This window comes from Manis javanica, chromosome 3, assembly GCF_040802235.1.
Source record: "Manis javanica isolate MJ-LG chromosome 3, MJ_LKY, whole genome shotgun sequence".
Classification (NCBI taxonomy): domain Eukaryota; kingdom Metazoa; phylum Chordata; class Mammalia; order Pholidota; family Manidae; genus Manis; species Manis javanica.
In genome coordinates, this window is record NC_133158.1 from 154,908,524 (window position 1) to 154,931,873 (window position 23,350).

Here is a 23,350-nt window from a genome sequence, read left to right on the forward strand (position 1 = left end):
CCATTCTTCATGCACTGTTGATTTTGAGTCTATTTGCTCCTAATTACTGCCAGGAAAACAAAACAAAGCAGGCAGTAGCAGTAAATAACAAAATACAGTAAACTCCAAAAGGCTGCAATTCTCACAAAATTCTTAGAATAGTCCACAGGGCTACACTTCTCAATTCCTTAGAGAAAGTAAATTTTCCCCTAGCCCCAATACCACACACACTTTTTCATACCTACCTTTAGACCTAATAAAGTCAAGCTGATGAAATAGATGCCTCCTTTGCTCTAAAGGAAGTTTACACTTCTGGTGACTTCCAAACTGGAGTTTGCCTAGTTTACTCAGTTTCTTATTGAAGACTGGCCCTTCTGGAATTTCTGTGTGTGGAATGACTCCTATCTTGAGAGAGCTGGTAGCATCCTATATTGGGCTAAGCTATTGTTGAAATTGTATGAAACTCTTACCCAACTAATCATAGACCTCTCAGATTCACGCATTCTAAACACATACTGCTTTTTTTTCCTGTATAGGCAAACATACATAAATTAACTATGCCTAACATAAATATATCTATTTCATGAGCTAACATTTTTCTGTGAACTGGGAACTAATAGAATATTCTATGAACTAGTTATATTTTTTACAAAAAGGAATCTGTCTGTTAAATACACATATTTGCAATTACTTGCTTTGTACTGCTTTTGTCATGACAGTCTAACCCAAAATTTTTGAAGAAAGTGTCTAGAGAATAATGATATGGCAAAAAGAGGGTTACTGACAAAATACTTTAACATTTCCTTGTTTCTGGGCCACACACATCCTAGTCAAGATAATAAGTAGGCTTTCTGATTTTTTTAAAATCCCAGTAAACAAAATCTTTCAGAAGAGTCTTTTTATATATATATATTATAACTACATATTTTTTAAACTACACAAATAAGCTTCACATTAAACCAGTGATTCACAAACCTGAGTGTACATCAATCTCCTAGAGAACTTGTTAAAATACTTCTTGCTGTGCCTCACCCCCAGAGTTTCTGATTCAGTAACTATAGGGGGAGTCTGAGAAACTGCATGTCTCCCCAATTCCCAGGTGATGTTAGTGCTGCTGAGCTCCAGACCCAACCTTAAGAACCACTCACTAAACTATATGGCTGCATGAATCCGAAACCCTATTAAAGCCAAAAGTTTTTTACAGTGGTAATTACCTCATGAAATAGTTTTAAGCTTCCATATGTTTAATGTGCCAACCACAGTACTAGTCATGACATTTAAATAAATCAGTGCCTGAATCAACAAATATTTATTGAGTTTGGCAGAGTGCCAAGAGCATTGAGCTGATAGTCATGAAGACCTGCATTCCAATCCCAGCTTTACAGCTATGGTCTGAGTGCCAACACTCAACCATTCTGGACCTGAGTGTCCATATCTGCAGACTGAGGGAGTGAGCAAGATGATCTGTACAGCATCATCCATCTCTAAAAGCACCTGATGATTCTTTGATCCTACTACATAAAAGACTATGACATGCTGAGTAAGTGAAGGAATGGGGAACACAGAGCTTGCTCCTGCTCCTTAGCTGGGGGTCGCAAGATAGAGATCTAGGAAAAGGTACTAGCCCAAGCCAAAGGCAAATCCCAAGTAATAGTGTGCTTCAGAATTCCATCCTGGTGTTACGATATTGGGAAGACCACTTCTTCACTCAGGCTCAGACTAAGAGAATTGGGACCTGTTCTGTAATAATATTCAACAGAAGAAATCTCTTCCTCCTCTTCTTTCGTCCCACTTTCCTTTTTCTTCTTTCCTTCCTTCCTTTCCTTTTTTCTTTTCATTCCCTTTTTGATACTTATGTACTGGGCCCCTGGCAAGATAGATGGAATTGCCCTGAGTGAAGACAGGGCAAAGAGCCTGAGACCAAACCCCATGAGCTGAACCGGTTACATTACCTCACCAAGCCTGTTTCTTCATCTGCAGCACTGCTACTGTGAGCCTCATGTGAGCCTTATGAGATAATAGATGTCAAATTTTTAACGAAGGGCCTGCCGCACAGTGAGAAGATGTTACATCTCTGTGTTGTCCCAGAGTACGCAGTGTTACATGATATTAGAAACTTGAAAAATGTAAGAATGAATAATGGCCTTGAAAATGAGAGTAGAGAATGAAGGAGGAATGAAAATGAATATGAATACTAATGAGGGAACAGACAAAGTGGAGAGAAAAGGAGGAATTTCACTGCAGATTAGAAGGAGAATACCACAGTGATTAAGTTCATGCTCTTGGAGACAGATTGTCTGGATTTGAACCCTGGCTCTGCAATTTACTAGCTCTGTTGTGTGTGATCTTAGGCAAATTATTTAATCATTCTGTCCTCAGTTTCCTCATGTATGAAATGAAAATAATAATTTCTAGGCTATTATGAATATTAAGTGAGCTAAAACCTGTCAAGGCATGCCTAGCACTGTATAAGCACTTAGTAAGTGAAAGCTGCTAGTGTTTAATTTAATTCACTCCCAAGAAGCTCGTTCATGGAACACTAGATGTCATGGAGGAACCACTATTGTCTCCACTGGAAATGCATCAAATGCATTCCTAGGTATGCTTTGCTGAGGACTCCTGCTTTTCTACTATGAAGTTGATACATGTAAAAGTTTAGATCAGATTCACACCCCTTTTAAGACTAACATGAGGGCTTAAAGCTGTGGTTCCCAAATTTTTCTGTACATCAGAATCACTGGAGAGCCTTTAAAATCACTGATGCCCACATTGCACCCTTTATGAACAAAAGCAGAATGTGTGGAGATAGCTGGGGCCAGGCATCAGTATCTTTATTTTTTTTATTTTATTAAATGTACATCACAGTGGTTCAACAGTCCCCACACACACATTCCCCTCCCTCTTGGTAACCACTAGTCACTTTTCAGAGTCTGAGTTTAAGGATGTTTTGTTCCTTCTGTTTTGCTTTGTTTTTATGTTCCACAAATAAGTGAAATCATATGGTATTTGTCTATCTCCACCTGGCTTATTTCACTGAGCATAATACTCTCTAGATCCATCCATGTTGTTGCAAATGGCAGGATTTCTTTTCTTTTTATAGCTGAATAATATCCATTGTGTATATGTACCATTTCTTTATCTGGTCATCTATGGACACTTAGGTTGCTTCCATATCTTGGCTATTGCAAACACTGCAGTGATAAACATTGGGTTACATATATCTCTAATCAGAGATTTTGTTTTCTTCAGGTAAATTCCTGACACTGGAATTATTGGGTCAAATGGTATTTCTATTTTTAGTTTTTTGAGGAACTCCATACTGCTTTCCACAGCAGTTGCCCAATTTGTGGTCCCACCAACAGTGTAGGAGAGTTCCTATTTCTCTGCACCCTCACCAGCACTTGTTATTTCTTATCTTTTGGTTAGTGGCCATTCTAACCAGCATGAGGTGATATCTTATTATGGTTTTAACTTAAATTTCCCTGATGATTAGTGATGTGGAGCATATTTTTATATGCCTGCTGCCCATTTATATTTCTTCTTTGGAAAAGTATCTGTTCAGGTCCTCTTCCCATTCTTTGATCAGGTTATTTGTTTTTGGGTATTGAGGCATGTGAGTTTTTTATGTATTTGGGATGTTAACCTCTTTTCAAATGAGTTGTTTTGGAATATATTCTCCCCAGCCATCAGTATCTTTTAAAGATTTCAATATGCAACAAAGTTTGGGACCCTCTTGTTTAACAGACTCCTTTTCCTTCCTTCTTTACCTGGGACATTTTTCTCATTTCCTGTAATGTGCGTAAAACTGTGAAACAGGGCAGTCCTCAAGTTATAAACTAAATTGCTCTTTAGACAAATAGTCAATAGTGACCTCTGGTGGTGTGAACCTAAAATAATCTAATTTTCTTGGTGTAGGAATGCTCATAACACAGGGAAAAGGTGTCAGTGACCAGTCTTCCTGACCATTATGCCCTTCCATCACATACACACATTATTTAGAAAGGGAAATTGAGGGTAGAGAGGAAGTTGACCATGATCACACAGGAATCATTGATAGCTGTGGAACTGAAACTTGACTGGTTCTCCAACTTCCCCTTTCTCTCAAGGGTATCCAGAGTGGCCTCATCTTCACAACTTCCCAGTATGAGCACCACCAGTGTGTATCAGCAGCTTTCAGGTTCTATTTCTAGCTCCTAAGCATGACCTTGATTCCTCTAACTGCCAAACAGTCACATACTGATGTGAGCCAGAAGTATCTGGAGAGGAGGTCATCTCTCTCCTCTGTGCTGTTGGGTTTTCATTTCTCTTGTGAGGTAGAAGACAAAGGTTGTACTGCTGGCCAGGGAAGTCTAGCCAACTGGGCCTTCTTGTTAAGGATAACTGTCTCCATTTTACAAATGAAGAGAGTAAGGGCTATTGAAAGGTTATTGCCTAGACCATCCACCTTGACACACACCTCTCTGTCCTAATCCAAGGTGCTTCAATGCCAAGTAGGGAAACTGAGGCCAAATTACAGAGCTGTCCTCTCTAGTAGGCTTCTGAGTCCCTGGCCAACCTGTAGCCCAGCATTAATGGAATTAGATGTGTGATATTCTCAGTATGAAGCAATGGTGGATGATGCCCCAGGACAGAGTAATGTATGGGATTGTAGGATCTGAAAGAAGCTAAAATATCACTGTTGGAGGTTAGAGGCAGAAGATTTAAGGACTAGGGATTGTTTTTCAGTGTGGAGTGGGTCCCTGCACATAAAGTGGCAAAGTTGATTCTCTTAAGCAGAAATGGAATGCAATCAGAGGGCTGAAGATCCGGTGAAAGGAAGAAGGGGAGTCTGGGGCCCTTTAGACTGTCTCCCTGAATACTGAGACTGAGAACCGCAGTGGCTCCACAGTCCCTACCTCGCCTTCCGCAGCAGATGCCGAATGGCCACCACAGAGGACTCCCAAGATACTGAGACCCTTGGGGACCAAGGAACCCTTCCGACCAATGTGAGCTGGAGAAGACCTAAGAACTGAGGGCCCTAGGTCTTCTAGCCGCCTGCCCCTGCTTAGCCGTAAGGCGGAATTCAGCGCAGCTTTGGAGATACCCACCCCTTCCACTCTCTCCCAAATCTCGCTTTCTTGGAACTTCTAGTAACGCCATGCTCTAACAAACTGGGACAAGTCTAAACAAGGCTTAGCAAACGCCACCACGGGAAGCTAGAAATTGCCTGGCGGAGGTAAGGAGTGAGGAGAGAAAGATACGGGTTAACCCTGTCCACTCCATCTCGGGGCGAGAAACTAACTCCCAAGCCCTGAGCGGCTTTCTGGGAAATATAGTCCTGGATGAGGGGCATGCATTCCCAGGGGATTCTGGGAATAGTAGTTTTCGGGCTCCGGCTGAGCGTACCCAATTTCGCATGCGCACTGCGCCCTGAAGCCTGGCGCTCCATCTCATCTAAGTAGGCTCGTGCGGTAACCGTTGAGGCTTGGATAGGTGCACCCTGGAGGCGGGCCGGCGGGACTACTGCTCCTCCCAATGCCTCTTAATACTTTATCTGATCTGCCTATAGAATAAGATTTAGTCCTTACGGAGCCCACAATCGGAAAAGGGGTAACAAGCAAACTGATAAAACAGTGCGTAGAAGGGTATCTGTTTTAATTTTGACGCGTTGGGCGGAAGCGCATCGATGAGGAAGGTTTCACAGAGCGACTGTCGTTCGAGCTGAAACCTGTCGACCCGTAGTCCTGAGCCTAGCAAGGGGTCTGCCCTAGGCCAGTGTTTCTGGTTAGAGGGTTTGCCACGGCCTGAGACAGAGCGGAATTAATCAGTAGAACTTACCCATTTCGTGGGGAAAGAGGTGAAGGTGAGGGGGAGAGGGGGAGGATGGAGAGAAGGACCACTTAAAGCAGGATTGAACACTTTCTCGACATTAGCCCCATGTCTGAGTGGAGACATTACAGCTCTAATCAGAGGTCTTAGCTGCTTTGAAAGGGATTTTAGAAAACTTCGGCTCCGTTGTGAATTTCATTAAAGCGGTTGAAGTTGGACTCAGGGATTCATGGAAAGAAATGATAGTGGTCTGGGCTAGAGTAAGAGCAGTGGAGATGGATGAGACGGTATTATAGCAATGATATATTTTTAGGAGATAGAAAAAGAAAGGTTGGGCGGCCTTGGGGTATAGTGGTGCCATTTGCTAGATAGGGAACTTTACACAGCCTACCAAAACATTCTTCAACAACTGATGTCCCTGTTTACAAATTATCTCATTCTAAAAGTAAACTGGAGATTCCTAGCCATTTATGCAACATGTGCATGTGGACTCATAATTTGAAATGTACTGATAAACAGACATTCACACAAATGCACATGTTGTGTTAGATGAGCAAAGGCACAAACTAGGTCCCTGCCCTGGGATCTAAGCTCCTCACCTCTCCCCTTAAACACCACAGCATCTGTTCCTTTTCACTATGTGCTCTTGAGCAAATAATTTAACCTCTCTTGGTGTAGTTTCCAAAAGGCAAGTGCTTAAGGAGGGACCTTGTAATGAGGATGTGATGCTGTAAGCTTGAACCTTAAATACTAAAGGATTTCTAGTATGGTCTGTCCATGGGTGGTGGCACCTGGAGATAAGAGATGCCTCCTTAGAAGAAAGGAACCCAGCATGTCAGTTTAAAGAGAAGTAGAGAGAGAGGTTGAGATAACACATCATCCAAGTTTTGGAAATGTAAATGTGAAAGTGGGGTTCAATGGAAAAGGGTTTACTTGTATTGATTTAACCAGATAGAGATTATGGTGGAGAAATTAACAAACACTCACAGACTCCATCTAGCCATAGAACTGTCAGCATATGTATTTGTGTTGGTAGAGAGCAGACTGGGAAGTGGTAGGGAAACAAAAAAAGCTGTTTTCTTCTGGAGCTTGCTTAGGGGCAGGATGGAGCCCCAACCAATGTGAGGCTGAGCCAGGGCAGATGAGGGCCTTTCCTGTTAGGCAGATTCTTGTTGGCCAGGGCTGAGGAGAGGCTTCACAGGGTATACAGCATATGTCCTTGGCAGGAGGAAGATAGAAGGGATCTAGTATGCCCTAAGGAAGAGAGAAGTGAAAACTAGGCTAATGGTGTTATTCCAATCAAAAGTAGAAAAAAAGTACAGAGGTGACCTCAAGTTGAGCAGAGAAGAGGGGACTTCCATTTCAGAGAAGCTCTAAGTCTTCAGTAACACACCTCCTCTGGGCTAACTCCCAGATGTGGGATAACTGAAGGGGTCCAAAATCAGAGCAAATCTCTGCCTCTGGGCTTGGGGGAGAGGATGGTAGTAAGATGGTCCTTCCCTGGGGATTCTATGAAGTTCTAAGTTCCTGAGGGATTTCCATACCTAGAGAAAGTCGTCAAAATACAGAAGGCCTTTGTTACCCTTTATTTCCCAGACCTATCCTAGGGTCCAAGCTGTTTCTTTACAACTATTGGGAATATCAGGGAAAGGACAAATAGATGCTACGTTGGGCAACGGAGGGACAGCGGTCTATTATTCAGCAGAACCTCCCATATTACTAACTCTTGAGAGGTCCTTATACCTCCTTATTCTTCTGAAGTGTTATTGTTCCCAGTGACTGATCAATAATAGGGCAGCCCAATCTACTTTCCTGTAACAAGCATTAGGAATTGAGTGAGTCTGATTCACAGGACTGTGACCTATACACGAGCAAGATTGTCAGCTACTTGACACCTCCAGTGTGCATTGGTCACATAGAGGGTAACCAATAAATATTTTTCAAAATAACTTAATGAAAAATTGAATACAAACAGTACTGGTATCTTAGCTGTATACAATAAAATAAAGAGGCATGAGGGGGGAGTTAAAGTATGGTCTTGCCTGGTGAGAAGAGACCTCACTAATTTTGAAAAATCCTGGAAGAATCCATTTAACCATTCATTATACCTCTGACAATATTTTTTGAATAGGCTAAGTGTAAGTCTCATTTATTATTTGTTCTTCCTTTAGCCATATTCTCAAGCTTTCCTGTCTCTAGCTTCAGAGATAAAAATACAGTAGCATTCAATGGCCATTTAAGAGTTGCATGAATTTTCCATTGAAAGACAACTAGAATGAATCTCACTTAGATCTAAATTCCAGAAACCTCCTCACAACTTCCTTCATGTGAAACTTTTAATTTGGAAAACTTAGTAATTACAGGGGTCTTCTGTTTAAAATGTCCATGTTACATAAACAGTGTATTCCAGAAACACATTAAGAACTAAAAATGTCCCCAAGAAACTTGAGAGCATCAAAACTACAAAATGAGCAGAAAGTTTAATGTAGTTGGTCTATGCAAGAAATACACAAATTCTAAGGGCCAAGGCCTAAGGAATGGCAGGAGGAGGCCAAGGGAAAGATATAAATTGGGAGACTAATTGGCTGTAGGATAAGAAAGGGATATGGTTTATCTCAAATGTTCTCTGGTGGAGACCTCCCTTGGTCTCCTCTAGGCTTTTAATTTTTGTCAAAGTTGTCAGATTTGTATGATTTTTTTTTCTTGAAAGTAAAAATACAGATGTATTTTGTATAAAATTATAGCAAAATATCTGATTGGAAGCAGGAGTGATTTGAATACATTGAGATATCTAAAAAAAGGTTTGGGTAAGTTTTTGAGTTTTGTGGGAATTTCAATTGTCTTCTTTCTACTTTAACAGTGTAAGAATCTGTAAGAGAAAGGATGTTTTGTGGTAGAATAGAATTTGACTTTTAGATGATTATTTTCATTTTATATCAAATGCAAGGAAAGGTAATTTACTTCATTTATTCAGTCAACAAACATTTACTGAGCCTCTAGATTCTCTTCTTGGTGCTGTGGGATCGATCGACTGTGAACAATATAAGTTCCTTTCTTTACTGGAGCCTATCTAGGGGAAGCAGAGAGGCAGTAATCAAGAAACCAAGGTGATTCCAGTTGTAAGTTCTGTGAAGATGATCTATCAGGATAACGTGATAGAGAAGGGATAGGCAAACTATGGCCTGCTATCTGTTCTGTAGATAAAGTTTTATTGGAACACAGCCACTCAAGTATTTATTATCTGTGATTGCTTTCCTGTTACTGCAGCAGAGTTGGGTAGTCAAAATGAACATACACACTATCTGGCTGTTTAAAGAAGCAGTTTGCTGACTATTGGGATAGAGGGTAACCGAGGGATGAGTACTGTAGATCAGAAAGTCAAGGAAGGCCTTTCTGAAGAGGTGGCTTTTGCACTGAAACCTGAAACATCAAAAGGAGCTGGGCATGGAAACATCTGGGGGTCTGCACAGAGGAAATGAATTTCAGAAGCCTGGAGCCCTCATCAGGCTTGGTGGTAGCTATGCCATAAGTAGCAAGAGGGCCAGTGTTGCCAGAACATAGGGAGCCCAGAGAAATGTATGAAATAAGAGAAAAAGAAATAGGCAAGGGCTAGATAATGTGCTGTGGAAGAATTTGGATTTCATTTTAAGGCAAAGAATTCATTGGAACATTTAAGCAGGGAGATGATATGATAGAATTTACATTATAAACAGATGTCTGGTTGTTGAATAAAGAACTAGGAGTATGGCTGGATGAGGAAAATAGAAAGAGTTCAGTCAGACTATTGCAGTATTGTAATTCAGGTGAGAAATGGTAGCTTGGACAGGGTGATAATAGTGAAGGTGAAGAGAATTAGGTGCATTTGTGATGTATTTTGGAGGCAGAACTGATAGGAGAGATGAGATGTGTGACATGAGAGAAAGGGAAGACATGGGTGACTACAGGTCTTTTGGCGTGCTGTATACTGAAAGGGGGAAACCAGAAGAAAAAAGCACATTGAGGGAGAGGAGAGATGGAATTAAGAATCCTGTTTTAGATTTGTAAATTTATGTCTATCACATTGAGTCTGGAGCTCATAGAAGTCAGGGTTCAAGATACACATGTGAGTGTGATCATTGTATTGATAATATTTAAAGTCGTGTGGGTAAGATCATGTATAGCAGTCCTTCTTAGTAACTGAGAATGATTTGGCCCTGACCCAGGAACAATTTTGAAGCAAATCTGAGGAAAAAAGCAAAGTGAATAGGCTTGAAAATTATTGTATGTACAATCCAGCTTGAGAACAGTTTTGTAAGACATTATTTTTGAGGATGTGACTTTTTAAAAAATTTTTATTTATTCTTTATTTATTTAAGGTATCACTGATATACACTCTTTTGAAGGTTTCACAAGAAAAACATTGTGGTTACTACATTCACCCATATTATCGAGTCCCCCCCCCATACCCCATTGCAGTCCATCCGTGTAGTAAGATGCCACAGAGTCACTACTTGTCTTCTCTGTGCTATACTATCTTCCCTGTGACCCCCACACACCATGTGCACTAATCATGATACCCCTCAATCCCCTTCTCCCTCCCTCCCCACCCATCCTCCCCACCCGCTTCCCTTGAGTAACCGCTAGTCCCTTCTTGGAGTCAGTGAGTCTGCTGCTGTTTTGTTCCTTCAGTTTTGCTTCATTGTTACACTCTGCAAATGAGGAAAATCATTTGGTACTTGGAGGACATGACATTTTATAAGAAGACTTTGCCAAAGTATGACATGATTTCAGTTTGCTGCTCTCTCTTAAAAATTTTACCCTGTTTTTATTGACTGTTAATTTTTCAAGTACTTTCTAAAATGGTTAGGTTTTAGTAAAACAAGGAAGTTTTTTTTTTTTGAGAGGGCATCTCTCATATTTATTGATCAAATGGTTGTTAAAAACAATAAAATTCTGTATAGGGGACTCAATGCACAGTCATTAATCAACCCCAAGCCTAATTCTCAACAGTCTCCAATCTTCTGAAGCATAACGAACAAGTTCTTACATGGTGAACAAGGTCTTACATAGTGAATAAGTTCTTACATGGTGAACAGTGCAAGGGCAGTCATCACAGAAACTTTCGGTTTTGATCACGCATCATGAACTATAAACAATCAAGTCAGATATGATTATTCATTTGATTTTTATACATGATTTATATGTGAATCCCACATTTCTCCCCTATTATTATTATTATTATTATTTTTAAATAAAATGCTGAAGTGGTAGGTAGATGCAAGATAAAGGTAGAAAACATAATTTAGTGCTGTAAGAGGGCAAATGTAGATGATCAGGTCTGTGCCTGTAGACTAAGTATTAATCCAAGCTAGACAAGGGCAACAAAACATCAACGGATGCAGAAGATTTCTCTCAAAACGGGGGGTGAGGTTCTAAGCCTCCCCTCTGTTGGTCCCCAATTTCTCTCCTGATGGCCCCCCTGCAACTGTGCCTGTCTTAGGTTGTTCCTCCCTTGAGGAATCTTACCCGTCTCTGGCTAACCAGTCATCTTCTGGGGCCATACAGGGAAATGTAAAGTTGGTAAGTGAGAGAGAAGCAATATTCTTTGAAAAGGTTAGCTTTTTACTTCTTTGCAGATTTATGCCCTGTGGCTTCTATGCCCAGCATTTGTCTTGAGGTATCTTTACCACTTGGAAGAATTACGATACTCGGTAATTTTCTATATGAGGCACTAATTCTACTAAAGGGTTGTAATTAGGAAGGAAGAGGAAAAGCTATACAAGTAGCAGACGGAAGAAAACATGGGAAGATTGATTAGTTCTTTGGCATATCTTCTTGTAGAGTAACAAACATGTATAGGTTTTAAACTACTAATTAAATTGCGCACATACATTAACATAATAGGAATACAGCTGCATAACAAAAGCAGACCTACAATTACCAGCCATATCCAGTGAAACCAAGAAAACCAGTTAGGTACCCTAGGCATTTGTGAAAACTTATCAATGATATGACGGATATTGTCTAATTGAATTTGAATAGTTTGAGAAAAATCAGACAAATTAAAACAACACATTAAAACAAGGAAGTTTTTATGTGCTAAGTTAGTCTGTTAGTTTTACGCCACTTGTATAATTCTTTTATTTTTAATTTTTTTTTACTTTTGATTTTTGTGTGACTTAATCTCTGTGTGTATTTTTAGTTAGATTAAATTGTTTAATCTGAGGGAGAACATTTCGTTAGTCTGGGAATCAGGTAATGAGGATTTAGATTATAGACCTTTTTGAGATAATTTTCAATGATGATGAAGAAAAATATGTAACCTTATTGTGTGTGTTTTGGGACTTTGAACTACCTTAAGAATAAAAATCTAAAGCAGCAGTATTTTTAATGCTTCCCTAGCTATCTGAATAAGGATATTTTGTAAATAGTTTGAAGGAGGATGATAATATCCTAGTTATGCAGTAGTATTACAGTAGGATTTTTTAGGTTGATGCGGACTTATATTGTTTGTGTGGTGTTTAATGTGGTGGGCAGTAAGAGAGAAAATATGCTGGGGGCACAGGTCAACTATGAGGAGGAAAGCTTGCTGTGATGGTTTTGCTTTGTTTTGGATTTTTGTTTTGTTTTGTATCATTTTAGATTTACAGAAGTCCCTGACTTAACAATGGTTTGACTTTATGATGTATAAAAGTGATACACATTCAGTAGAAATCATATTTGAATTTTGATCTTATGCTGGGCTAATGATATGCAGTATGATATTCAGGTGATGCTGGGCAGTGACAGCCACAGCTCTCAGTCAGCCATATGATCACGAGGGTAAACAACTGTTACTCTCAACCATTCTGTACACATATGACCATTCTGTTTTTCACTTTCAACACAGTATTCAAAAAAATAACAAGAGATATTCAGCACCTAAGGTAGGTTAGGCTAAGCTCTGATGTTTGGATAGGTGTATTAAATACATTTTCAACTTAACGATATTTTCAGTTTACAGTGAGTTTATTGGGACGTAGCCCATTACAAGTGAGAAAGATCCGTAGTTCGTTTTGGGCAGAGACAATATCCATTAAGGAAGATTCTTGTTAAGTGTGGTGTTGATTGCACGGGACCCCAGGAGTGGGTGGTAAACAACAGGACAACTCACCGGCTAATTAACCTCAACAAAAAACATGTTAAGGCTTAGTGTTTAAGAAAATATTTACCTTCTTGTTATTTTTGTAGGCTGCCCCAGATTGTTTGCTGCACTGATACTGAGAAATACAGAACTGCATCCTTTCTGGCTTTGCTTGGTTGAGATTTTCATTTCTCTGTTTTATACAGTCTCTCATTAGGCATCCTTTTATGCAAAATGAACACTCCATCACCTTTTGAATGAGCTGCTTCTCCATGACTTCTTTTTCTCCGACTTTGAAGACACCTTCACAACGTACCTACTGAACTCCACTCATCATTCCTCCAGCTTACTGCTACTTAGTCCGTAAAGCCTCTTAACACCTTTACTCTAGTTTCCAGAGCACATTATTTTTTATCTCTATTACCCCACTTTGTTAATCTCCCTTGCAGTTTAGTGATATGTATCCTTTAGTGTAGTTGCTGATTTGCCTGCAAGAACAGGTCTTATTTTCTTTTGTATATTTAGAGATAATATATTACTTATCTCTTGTATTTATTTAAGTGGCCATGTATTACTCACGTAGACCTCTGTAGTTTTCCGCCTGGGGCCAGGAACTCTTGCCAAAGGTAATAATATTTATTCACCTGTTTTTGGATTTAAAAAAATTAAACATATCCCCTCAATTGAAATACTTATGTTTAACATTCTTTTTAAGAAGTATTTTTACTCAAAATTTATCATTTCAAGTTTGTTCAAGCTAATTAGAAACTCTTATTTAAAAATCTAATTAAGCTCATTATGTTTTAGACTATCTTTTAGTAATAGTGAGGTTCTTGGGAAAAGATTGAGAACTATTCTTTTTGGTACTTTATAAAATTAAAAAATAATGTACAAGTTTTTGCTACTTCCTTCCTAAATTTGAATTTTCTATCAAATAAATAGTAATTTTTAAACAAGCATATAGTGATTTATCTCTCACTAGAAGTATCTGAAAGAGCCCCTCTTAGAATACCAGGCTAGCTGTGTTTCTCATCATTAAAAAACTTTATATTAATGTTATGGGTAAAATGTATGTCTTGCCCTTTTAATTATCTTTCTTTTTCACATATTTATAATGTACCAACCATTGATATTTCCTGAAAAGCTCAATGTCTGAATATTTACAGCCAGCTGTGTTGACTTTAGTATGCTAACCTAGGTTATCAATGCTTTAATGTTCATCTGAGGTTATATCTTATATTATTTCTTTTTGACCCAATACTGTACCTAGAAATATTTGAGAAATGGAAATTTTATTTTTAATATTATAAAATTAGCAATTCAAGCAGGATATTAAGGATGTTCTCATCCTAAAACTTCATGTGTTTATTAACTTAAATCTCTTGGAATTTCTAATTCTATTAGATCAGTAGATTAAATTATAAAAATCTATTCTAATTCTTTTTTTTCTTCAAATTTGAGAAATGTGTTTGATTTTTTGCAGTTTTTAAAAAAACTTTTTAAAGGACTATTTGAAATAGGCAGCTTAAACCTAATTTTTAGGGCTAGCATAGGTGTGGTTATAGGATGCAGTAGTTTCGTGACTTGTGATGACTAAAAACTAATTTGCAATTAGAATATAGTTTCCCACATTAAAAAATAGTGTTTTTGATAACATCAAAAGTGCATTTAAAGTTTAAGCTTAATTTTCTAGCCATAAAGGAGGCAGAAAAGTATTCACCAATCTTTGAAAGATTCTTTAAAATAAAAAGAACTTTGGCCATGGCCATGACAAGAACTTAAATAATTCCATGGCCCAGAGTGGCACTTTCTTGATGCTGGGAAAAGGATCTTGGGCAGGATGCAAAGGAGGGGACAGATTCCAGGCAGGCCGAATGCTTCAGCACCTCTGTCTTCTGCCAGATAGGAACCCTTAGTAAGACAAAGCCAGGGGAGGAGGAAACAATTATCTCCTGGGAAAGTCCTCTGTAAGCTGGAACACCACAGATTTCTCAGAGTGGGAGCTGGGATCAGAGTGTCTCCTGGTTCTTGATGAAACAATTCAGTCTGTTTCAAGGACATGAACCTGGGAAAATGATTGACTTGTGGAAAATGTTACTTGGGCATTTAGAAATAACCCTGCTATTATGCACTGGAAATCAGCCTTAATTTACAACTATATTTCTTGTTAAGTGTTAGAGGACTTACTAGGTAATTACTGTATTACAGCAATATTAGTAATGATAATAAGAGCATATGCTGAGTGTTTACTTCAAGGTAGATACAAGATATTCATTATATTATTTAATTAAGAATTTTACTTAGCATTCATTTTATGTTACTTCCCCTGCCCATCAGCTGTTGTTGTACCCAGGAATCTGTTCTTGATCAAAATCAGTATAAGGAAACTCAGTTATAAATAAATCTTAAAAGATTTTATAGCCTTATAATTTCCTATGCCTTATCTTCTTTATTTTAAAAAATGGTTCAGAGATGTACCATTATTTTCTGATTTTGATAATTCTGTGATGTAGGTTGTTTAAATAAATGGGATAAGAGATATGAGGGAACTTTTTGTACTAATTTTGCCACTTTTCTATAAGTCTAAAATTAATTAAAAACAAAGTCAAAAAGCCTCACAATTTATAACAATTCAGTTTATATCTTTTATTATTTTGTGGCAATAAAGCAATTCATCTTCAGTATACAGAACATTTTACATGCATATACACAAAAAGAACGTGAAAATCCCCTATCTCAACAAACTAAAGATTCCTGCTCTAAATATGTAAGTATAAATTCATTGAGCTATGTATGTATATGTATGTTTAGCATGTATTAGTTTCAATCACTGACTCTGCAAAGATAAAACTTTATATTTTTTTATTGAACTTAATTTTATCTAAATCTTTGGTTTGCCTAATGGGCAGTAACTTATTTTAGTTACTTTCAGGTACTTCAGTCATTTTAAGATTTAAAGTCAATTAAATTCAGGTTTCAAATTCAGTCCCACTTCTCTTGCCCATTTGGGTCTTATGTTTAGGCTCTATGCATCTTCTGCAGGCACCCACTATTGATATAACTCAGGCACCAGCATCCTGCTTCTGCTTACGAGAACCACACTTCAGTGAAAGCTTCCAGACTTCATAGGGCTGAAGACTCCCTGGGGACTGTCATAGGATTTTACAAAGCTGCCCTCGGGAAGCTTAACAGTAGGACCCCTACCTACTAACATTTACTCCTTGACTGCCCTGACACATTTCTGACTCTATGAGACCCTAAGATCTGCAGAATCCTGAGGGTACTCTCTGGAAAATGAGGCATAGCTTCCTTTCTTGTGGTATTTCCAGAAACTTTGCTAGGCTATCCTCCCTCCCCTTGTGGTGCTTGGCCCTGGGTGATGGCATCTATTTATTCTGTGAACTGTTGGGTGTCATTCCTGAAAATTCTTCTCTTCCATTGAACTTTGTGTCTATCTCTATTAGGGTGAATTAAGCAAACAAGTTCATATACAATATCATATATTAATCCAGAATCTATTAGTTATGACATAAACCTGGAAGTCTTTGAACTGAAGCCAGACTTCTAGAAATTCAGATTTTTAAATTTTTTTATTTTTTGTCAAGGGCTTCAAAATTCTATTTTGTTAAGAAACTATAACTTTTTTGCAGACACTAGTGAAAATTTGAGTACAAACTAGTTATTAGAAGACACCAGGGATTGACTTATTATTAATTTTGGGGGGTTTGAGAATAGTCTTGTGGTTACAATATTCATAATTTTTAGAGAAGTTAATGAAGAAGGCATTATAGGCAGGGGGAGTTGTGAAGTGATAAGATTGTGAGGTAGGGGACAGATTATGAAGAGCCACATATGCCATTCTTGATTTTGTGCTTATAGCATCAAACAGTGTGGGAGAGACATGGTTAATCTGTATAAAGGGGGGGGTAAGATAAGAAGTGTGTTTGTGGCTGGAGGATTTTTATTCCTTCCTGCCCTTCAGTACCCATATCCAAATCCATAAGCAAACTCTGTTGGTTCTCTAAGCTTCATCACCTCCTCATTCCAAGCCACCATCTCTTACCTGGACACAATTTTTTCCTATCAACTAACTAGTCTCTCTGCTTCTGTTCCATTCTTCATAAAGCTGTGAGAGTGAATTTTTTAAAGCCTAATTCAGATTGTCATTCTCCTGCATTTAATGGCTCTCTACTGCATTTAAATAAAATGAAAACTCTAGCATAGACCATAAATTTCTATGTAATCTGGCTCTTACCTTCCTCACTATCTTCTGTGTGCCACCCTCCTTACATATTAGGCTAACACAAAAGCCACTCTATTCAATTTTTTTTTTTCAGTTACAAATGTTCATTTTTCAGAAAATATTATCTGGTGTCATAGTTCTGAATTTAAATCAGTATAACATTTTAATCAAACTAGTACAAACTGCATTTCATTTAAAAATTAAAATAAAAGTTTAATCGAAAGGGTGTTCAGGTTCAACTGCTAGATCTGAGATGACAAAAATGTTGACTTTAAATAGCAAATTTTTATTTCATTCCATCTGCATTCTTTAACCATGGGACAGTCATTACTCATAGGTCTTTAGTCTTTAAAGAGTCAGGTTTAATGTACCTTCATATTTGAATTTTATCTTTGACGCTAATGAGCATGGCTTCTTTATTAATTTTACACACAAAGTATTTTCAGTCTGGGCATTTTCAGGCTTATTTTCCAAGAACTTATTTAGAATCTGGCACACCAAAAATTAAGCTATATTGCCATTTGCCTCACAATACTTCCACACGAAAGGAAAGTAATTAAACTAATTTGAAATGCCACTATCTTCATCTTCCTCATCTGTTAGTGAAATAGTAAACTGCTGCAAATTCGATTTCTCACTCCACTGCTGGTTCATGTTTACAGATCATGATAGTTTAAGATAATGAACAAAATGCCTCTTGAAAAACTGTTTCACTGACCACCTCCCATACTCTGTTGAGAAGTATCAATACTGATCACATTCACAAATACATTTCCTCATTGATCGTGCAAATGTCTTTGACACTGGGAGCATGAGTCCCTCCAGAGCTACAGTTACGAGCCTTAAGTGCAATTCAAGGCCACCACTAGTTTCTTAACCTGGTATGGCTCGCTGCACCAGTTAAAAAGCCTACTAAATCAGCAAGCCTCTTCTAGGATCCCTAGGCACAGAGAGCCCTCCGGCCCCTTCGGTTGCAGCCAGTCCTCTGGTCTACCAGCCAAGACTCACCCCCCTCCCAGTCCCCCGGCTTTCTCAGTCTCCTCACGCTCTCAAAAGCTCGCCGCGGGGCGCCTCGAAGCGCCCCCTACAGTTTTTCGAGAAAAACAAGCTTCTTCCCGCCTGGTCGAGGAAGCCACGTGCCTGAGGGGAAGCTGGTCTCACCCACCGCTTCCAGCAATCACCAACAAAGCGGGTTGGGCCGTCATCGCATTTTTCTGCTTTCCTTTACCAGGCATGAAAATTTTCCTTTTAAAAAGAAGGAGGTGGAGGGAGGAACACCACAACTCTAAATTCCAGTTAAGCTCTTTTGAACGGTGTGCCTCAGATTCGCCAACGAGGCTTAAAATGAATATTCTGAGGGTAACTACCCAGGGTCCACCACGGGAGATGAAGGGAAGTATCTCGCTAGTAGCCCCAGTGCTCATAAATCACAGCTTACTCAGTATTAGATCTATTACATGTCAAGTCAGATGAGAAAATTAGAGGCCCGGATGGGGTAGGGCCTGAAGAATGTGGCTGAGGCTTAGAGAGTGGGGGAAACAGCGGAAAGCAGAACCGTTTCTCTCGGTTTGAAGCAGGGAATCAAATCGCGGACACCGCGGTTACAGCACTCGGGTTCCTGGGGCCGCGTGGCTTTCCCGCCCGCCGCCTGGGGGGCGGGGAAGAACCCGGATGATACTGTCCTAGCAGCCGGGACCCCCCACCGTCTTTGAATCGCTGCGCGGGGAGGAGTTGCCTTTCCTTCCGTGCACTGATTGGTTCGTCTCCATAGGCTTCTTCCTCGTGATTGGACTTTCTCAGTGCCAGTCTCAAAGCGACACTGGGATCTCAGATTGTTGCTAGAAGGAGACGGCGTCGACGACTGACTAGGCTGGCGGCGTTCTACCTTCCAGTAGTGCGCTCTTCCTCTGGCGCTGGAAGCCTGCCCTTGGCCTCTCTGCTGTGGGGCCTGGAAGGAGGAGTAGCGAGGCGGCTCGAGAACGATCCGGAGCGCCCAAGCGTTCCTCTCGTCATCCGCTCAGCGCCATGTCCTGGATGTTCAAGAGGTAAAGGGGGCGGCGGGGGTGGGGCGCAGTGGGTAACCGCCTGGCGGCGTCCCCAAATGAACCTGACCTTCTCCGTGCGATTTGTGTAGCTTGTATTCGTTCTGCTCAGGGCTCACATAGCTGCAGGCGAAATAAATGCAGTTCTGGAGGGCAAGGGGAGGCTTCTCAGGCGAGTCTCGCGCCAGTGCCTTGGGGAATCTGTCAGGGGCTGTGGGGGGCATGGGGCCCAAAGCTCGTACTTCTTAGCCGGGATGGCATCACTGTTCAGCAAGACACCCGCTAGATGTCCACTGTGCGCTAGGCATTGTGCTTGGAATAAGGGCCGTGTAAGAACCCTTGTCCCCTAATAGTTCGCAGCTTCTGTGCAGGAATAGACGTGTAAATATGTCTTTGCTGAGGAGCTGAAAGAGCTATGCGCGACGTACAGGGAAAACGAAGGGGAAATAGCTTCTTTCTGTTTTTACGAGAGTAGACACTTCTGGAAGCCTCTCAGCTGACTTTACTTTTCGTTGTCCAAATTGTTTTGCATGTCTGTTTCTGAAACAAAAAGGGGTTGAGGTTACCCATAAACCAATGGGAATCGGAGGCTTGAGGTCAACCTCCCATGATGGCTTGGTTTGGATACCTGAATAAAATAAGGGTTCTGTTCGAATGGATGCTAAATGTGTTGCCTGTAAAGATAAAAACAGCTTCGTATGTAATAATAGTTGTATATTTGCATTCTGTTTCAGTCTCTATTTAAATTTGGCAGGTAAAATTACAGGCATCACAAACATTTCAGTTTAAATCTATGATCACTAGTAAAGAGATTTATGAATCCTTATTCGAGTTTTCATTTTGAATACTCGTGAGTATAAGGTATTTCAAACAGGTAGGGTTCCTTGAAGCTTTCTGACACATTACATCCAATCCCTACTTTAACCAGAGTAACTATTAATCTTTATACAGCATTTACCACATAAGATTTAATTGTCGAAATAAAGTGAGAAAACAGTTGACTTTCAATATAGTATGGTCTTTGAGAAGTACTTGGTTAAATATTGTATTGTTTTTCTGTGCTTTTTTTCCCTAAATAGAGATCCTGTTTGGAAATACTTGCAGACTGTCCAATATGGAGTCCATGGAAATTTTCCACGCCTCTCATATCCAACTTTCTTTCCCCGTTTTGAATTCCAAGATATTATCCCTCCAGATGACTTCCTAACTAGTGACGAAGAGCTAGATTCAGTTTTATTCGGAACTTTGAGAGGTCATGTAGTTGGGCTACGCTATTACACAGGAGTAGTGAGTATGATATTAGATACCAAGTTAAAATATGATATGTTTATGATATTAACCTAGAAAATGAAAATTAGAAAGTGCTATGTGCAGTTAGAAGTAATTGAAATATATCTGGGCAACAGACAAATACCTAATGACTAATATTCTTCTACATTTATATCATGCTTTCAATATACAGGGCACTTTTTACTGTAGGACCTCATTTGATTGCTGCAGTGACTCTCCTATACCCTTTCTGTAACTGAAGAACTGAAGCTCAGGAAGGTTAAATAATTTGTCCAGAAAGCACAGACACTATGTTGTACACTTGCAAAATGATTTGCAAGTCAGTCCGTTGCTTTTTCCTCTTCTGCCCCTCAGCACTCTATTACACTTTAATATTTTTAATTTAAAGAATATTAATTCCTAGAAGATAAGGGAATTGTCTATTTTTTGGTCCTTTTTTCCTTTCTGTAGTAAGACTGTCTCCCAGTTTTTCTTCCTGTGTCATTTTTCTGTATCTCTATTCTTTGCATTGTGTGTGTGTGTGTGTGAGAGAGAGAGAGAGGAGAGAGGAACAGAGATAGAGAATGTAGGACTTCTTCTAATCAGTAGTTGTCTTTTTTATGTTTTCGTAGTTTGCCTCTGTGTTATCTAGATGATATACCTCTAGTTTGTTTTTTGTTATGAAAAATTTCAAACGTGCATACAAGTAGAATAGTTCAGTATACTCCCATATCCCTATCATTTGTTTCTATTACTTACTTCTTACAAAGTCTGGTCGTTTTTGTATTCTTCCTACTTTGGTCTCTAATTCTGGAATAGTTTTTCTAATTTTTTCCTGAAATTTATCAAGTTTATGTATTACCTTTGGTTATTAAGTCTCACAAGTCCAGATTCAGCAGTTGAGTTTTTTGCATGTTTGCTTCATCACTTTTTAGTACGAAAAATCCGAACTCTTGTCACTTTACATCCATATAATTCAGAATGTATTTCTAAAAAAAACTCAGATTTTCTTACATGTCACTTCAATACATAACAAAATTAATAATTCTTTAATATATCTAATAACTAATCCATAATCAGCTTTCCTTATTGTTTAAAGATGTCTTTTTACAGTTCATTTTTTTCAAATCAGAAACAAAACAAAGTTTATGTATTACCTTTGGTTGTTAAGTCTCACAAGTTACCCTCCTCCCACCCCCACTAAGTTTCATGTTATTTGTTGCAAAAACTACATCTGTTTTGTGGAAAGTTCTGGGATTGTCAGTTCTTTGAGCCCTCCCCGCCCTTTTTTTTATGTTCGAGTTTCTCAAATCATTTTTTGGTTGTGTTCTTCAAGAGATTCCTTGGGAAAGAAGTCCATGATGTGGATTCCATGAGTCATTCTCCTGTATTTCGGTTGTATTGGAGTGTCTCAGATCATGTTATTGTCTGAAATGTGTTGTCTAGGAGAGTTCTTAGGAAGGAACAATATTTCCTGACTGCTTGTATGTTTGTAATGTGATGTTTGTACTTGAAGGGCAGTTCAGCTTTTATAAAATCCTTGACCCATATTTTCTTTCCATGACATCTTGAAGTTGGATAAAATATTGCTGGTGAGAATCTGATGCCAAAACGATTTCTCCCCCACATAAGTGAATTGGAACTTTTTTGCCTGGGTAACTAAAAGATATTTTTCTTGTAAGTCAAATAGTTTTATTAGGGTGTGTCTTAGTGTTGACTGTTCTGTAAGTTCATTTTCTTTTTCAGAAAATTTTCTTCAATTATAGTTTTAAATGTTTGTTTTGTTGCAGAGCTTTTTTTTCTTTTTCAGTGTCTCTATTCTACTGTCTATATATTAGATCTACATATATTTATGCTATATATATATATATATATATGCCTATTACTTTCTCAATTTTTTTTTACTTTAACATTTTCATCATCTGTTTCCTTTACCCTACTTCTTACAAAGTCTGATCGTTTTTGTATTCTTCCTACTTTGGCCTCTAATTCTGGAATCGTTTTTCTAATTTTTTCCTGATACTTATCAATTTTTTTATCCATCAGTTCTCTAGATCTCATACTTACCTTGGAGCTTTTCTTTTTCTGATGTGTGCTATTTTTTCAAAACTTACGTTGTTTCCTAGATTATTTTAAGCCATTGTGAAATATTAGATGGTTGTTAATGATCTTAGGATTATTTGACTATTTGCTGATCTTAGAATAATTTCTATGACTCTGGTAAGCTAATAAAAGTGGTGCGCTGATTAAAATTAATCATCTCTTAGCATTTTTTCATTTTTCAAAATGTGTTATACCTTCCTTAGGTTCTTTTATTTTTAGATTCTTGATTTGAACACCTAATTTTAATCTATTCAGTAATAAAAGTTCTTGATCTTGTGAATTTTCTTCAAAGTACTGAATTGGCTGCATCTCCTAAATTTTGTTGTATAATAAAGTAGATTATTTCTTTTCTAGTCTAAAAATAGTTATAATTAGTTCTAATTCTGTCTTTTTGTTGTCTTGATCTTCCTGCTTTTTTCTGTGTCCTTTTTTGTCTTGCTGCTTGGACCATGTTTTTATTTTTATAGTCTCTAACATTTTGGCCTGTATGTATTGTTCTAAATTTTATTAGTAATTAGCTGTCATCTATAGTGAATGACAGTTATCTAATTAACTTGTTTTAGATGAAATGCTCAAAAAATGTTAGTTTTTTGCCCTACTTTTTTTGGGTTAAATACTTTCTTGTATTTGCATGATCTGTTTTAAAGAAGATCATGTTATAGCAGTGGTAGAGGGTAGGTGGGCTAAGAGAGAACAGGGGTATGTTTCATAGAATATCTCCAAAATGCTAGAGAGGAATATACATCTGATAATGTGATTGGTCAAGCTATAGTCCCTTGAGTCAGTAGATGGATGTTGGGAGAT

At 38.6% G+C, this 23,350-nt stretch overlaps 1 protein-coding gene across 7 annotated transcripts in view; it reads left to right on the top strand.

The window, feature by feature from the left end:
- HLTF (helicase like transcription factor) overlaps positions 1–23,350 on the top strand; it is a 75,777-nt gene that overhangs the window by 3,034 nt on the left and 49,393 nt on the right. For 6 of the 7 annotated variants that reach the window (XM_017679968.3, XM_017679970.3, XM_017679969.3 and 3 more), the window contains exons 2-3: positions 18,904–19,177; positions 20,254–20,461. In XM_017679968.3, coding sequence (XP_017535457.2) covers positions 19,158–19,177; positions 20,254–20,461 — 228 coding nt within the window. In that variant the 5' untranslated portion in view covers positions 18,904–19,157. The remainder of the gene's footprint in view (positions 1–18,903; positions 19,178–20,253; positions 20,462–23,350) is intronic. The other variant, XM_073232229.1, reaches the window with a different exon arrangement.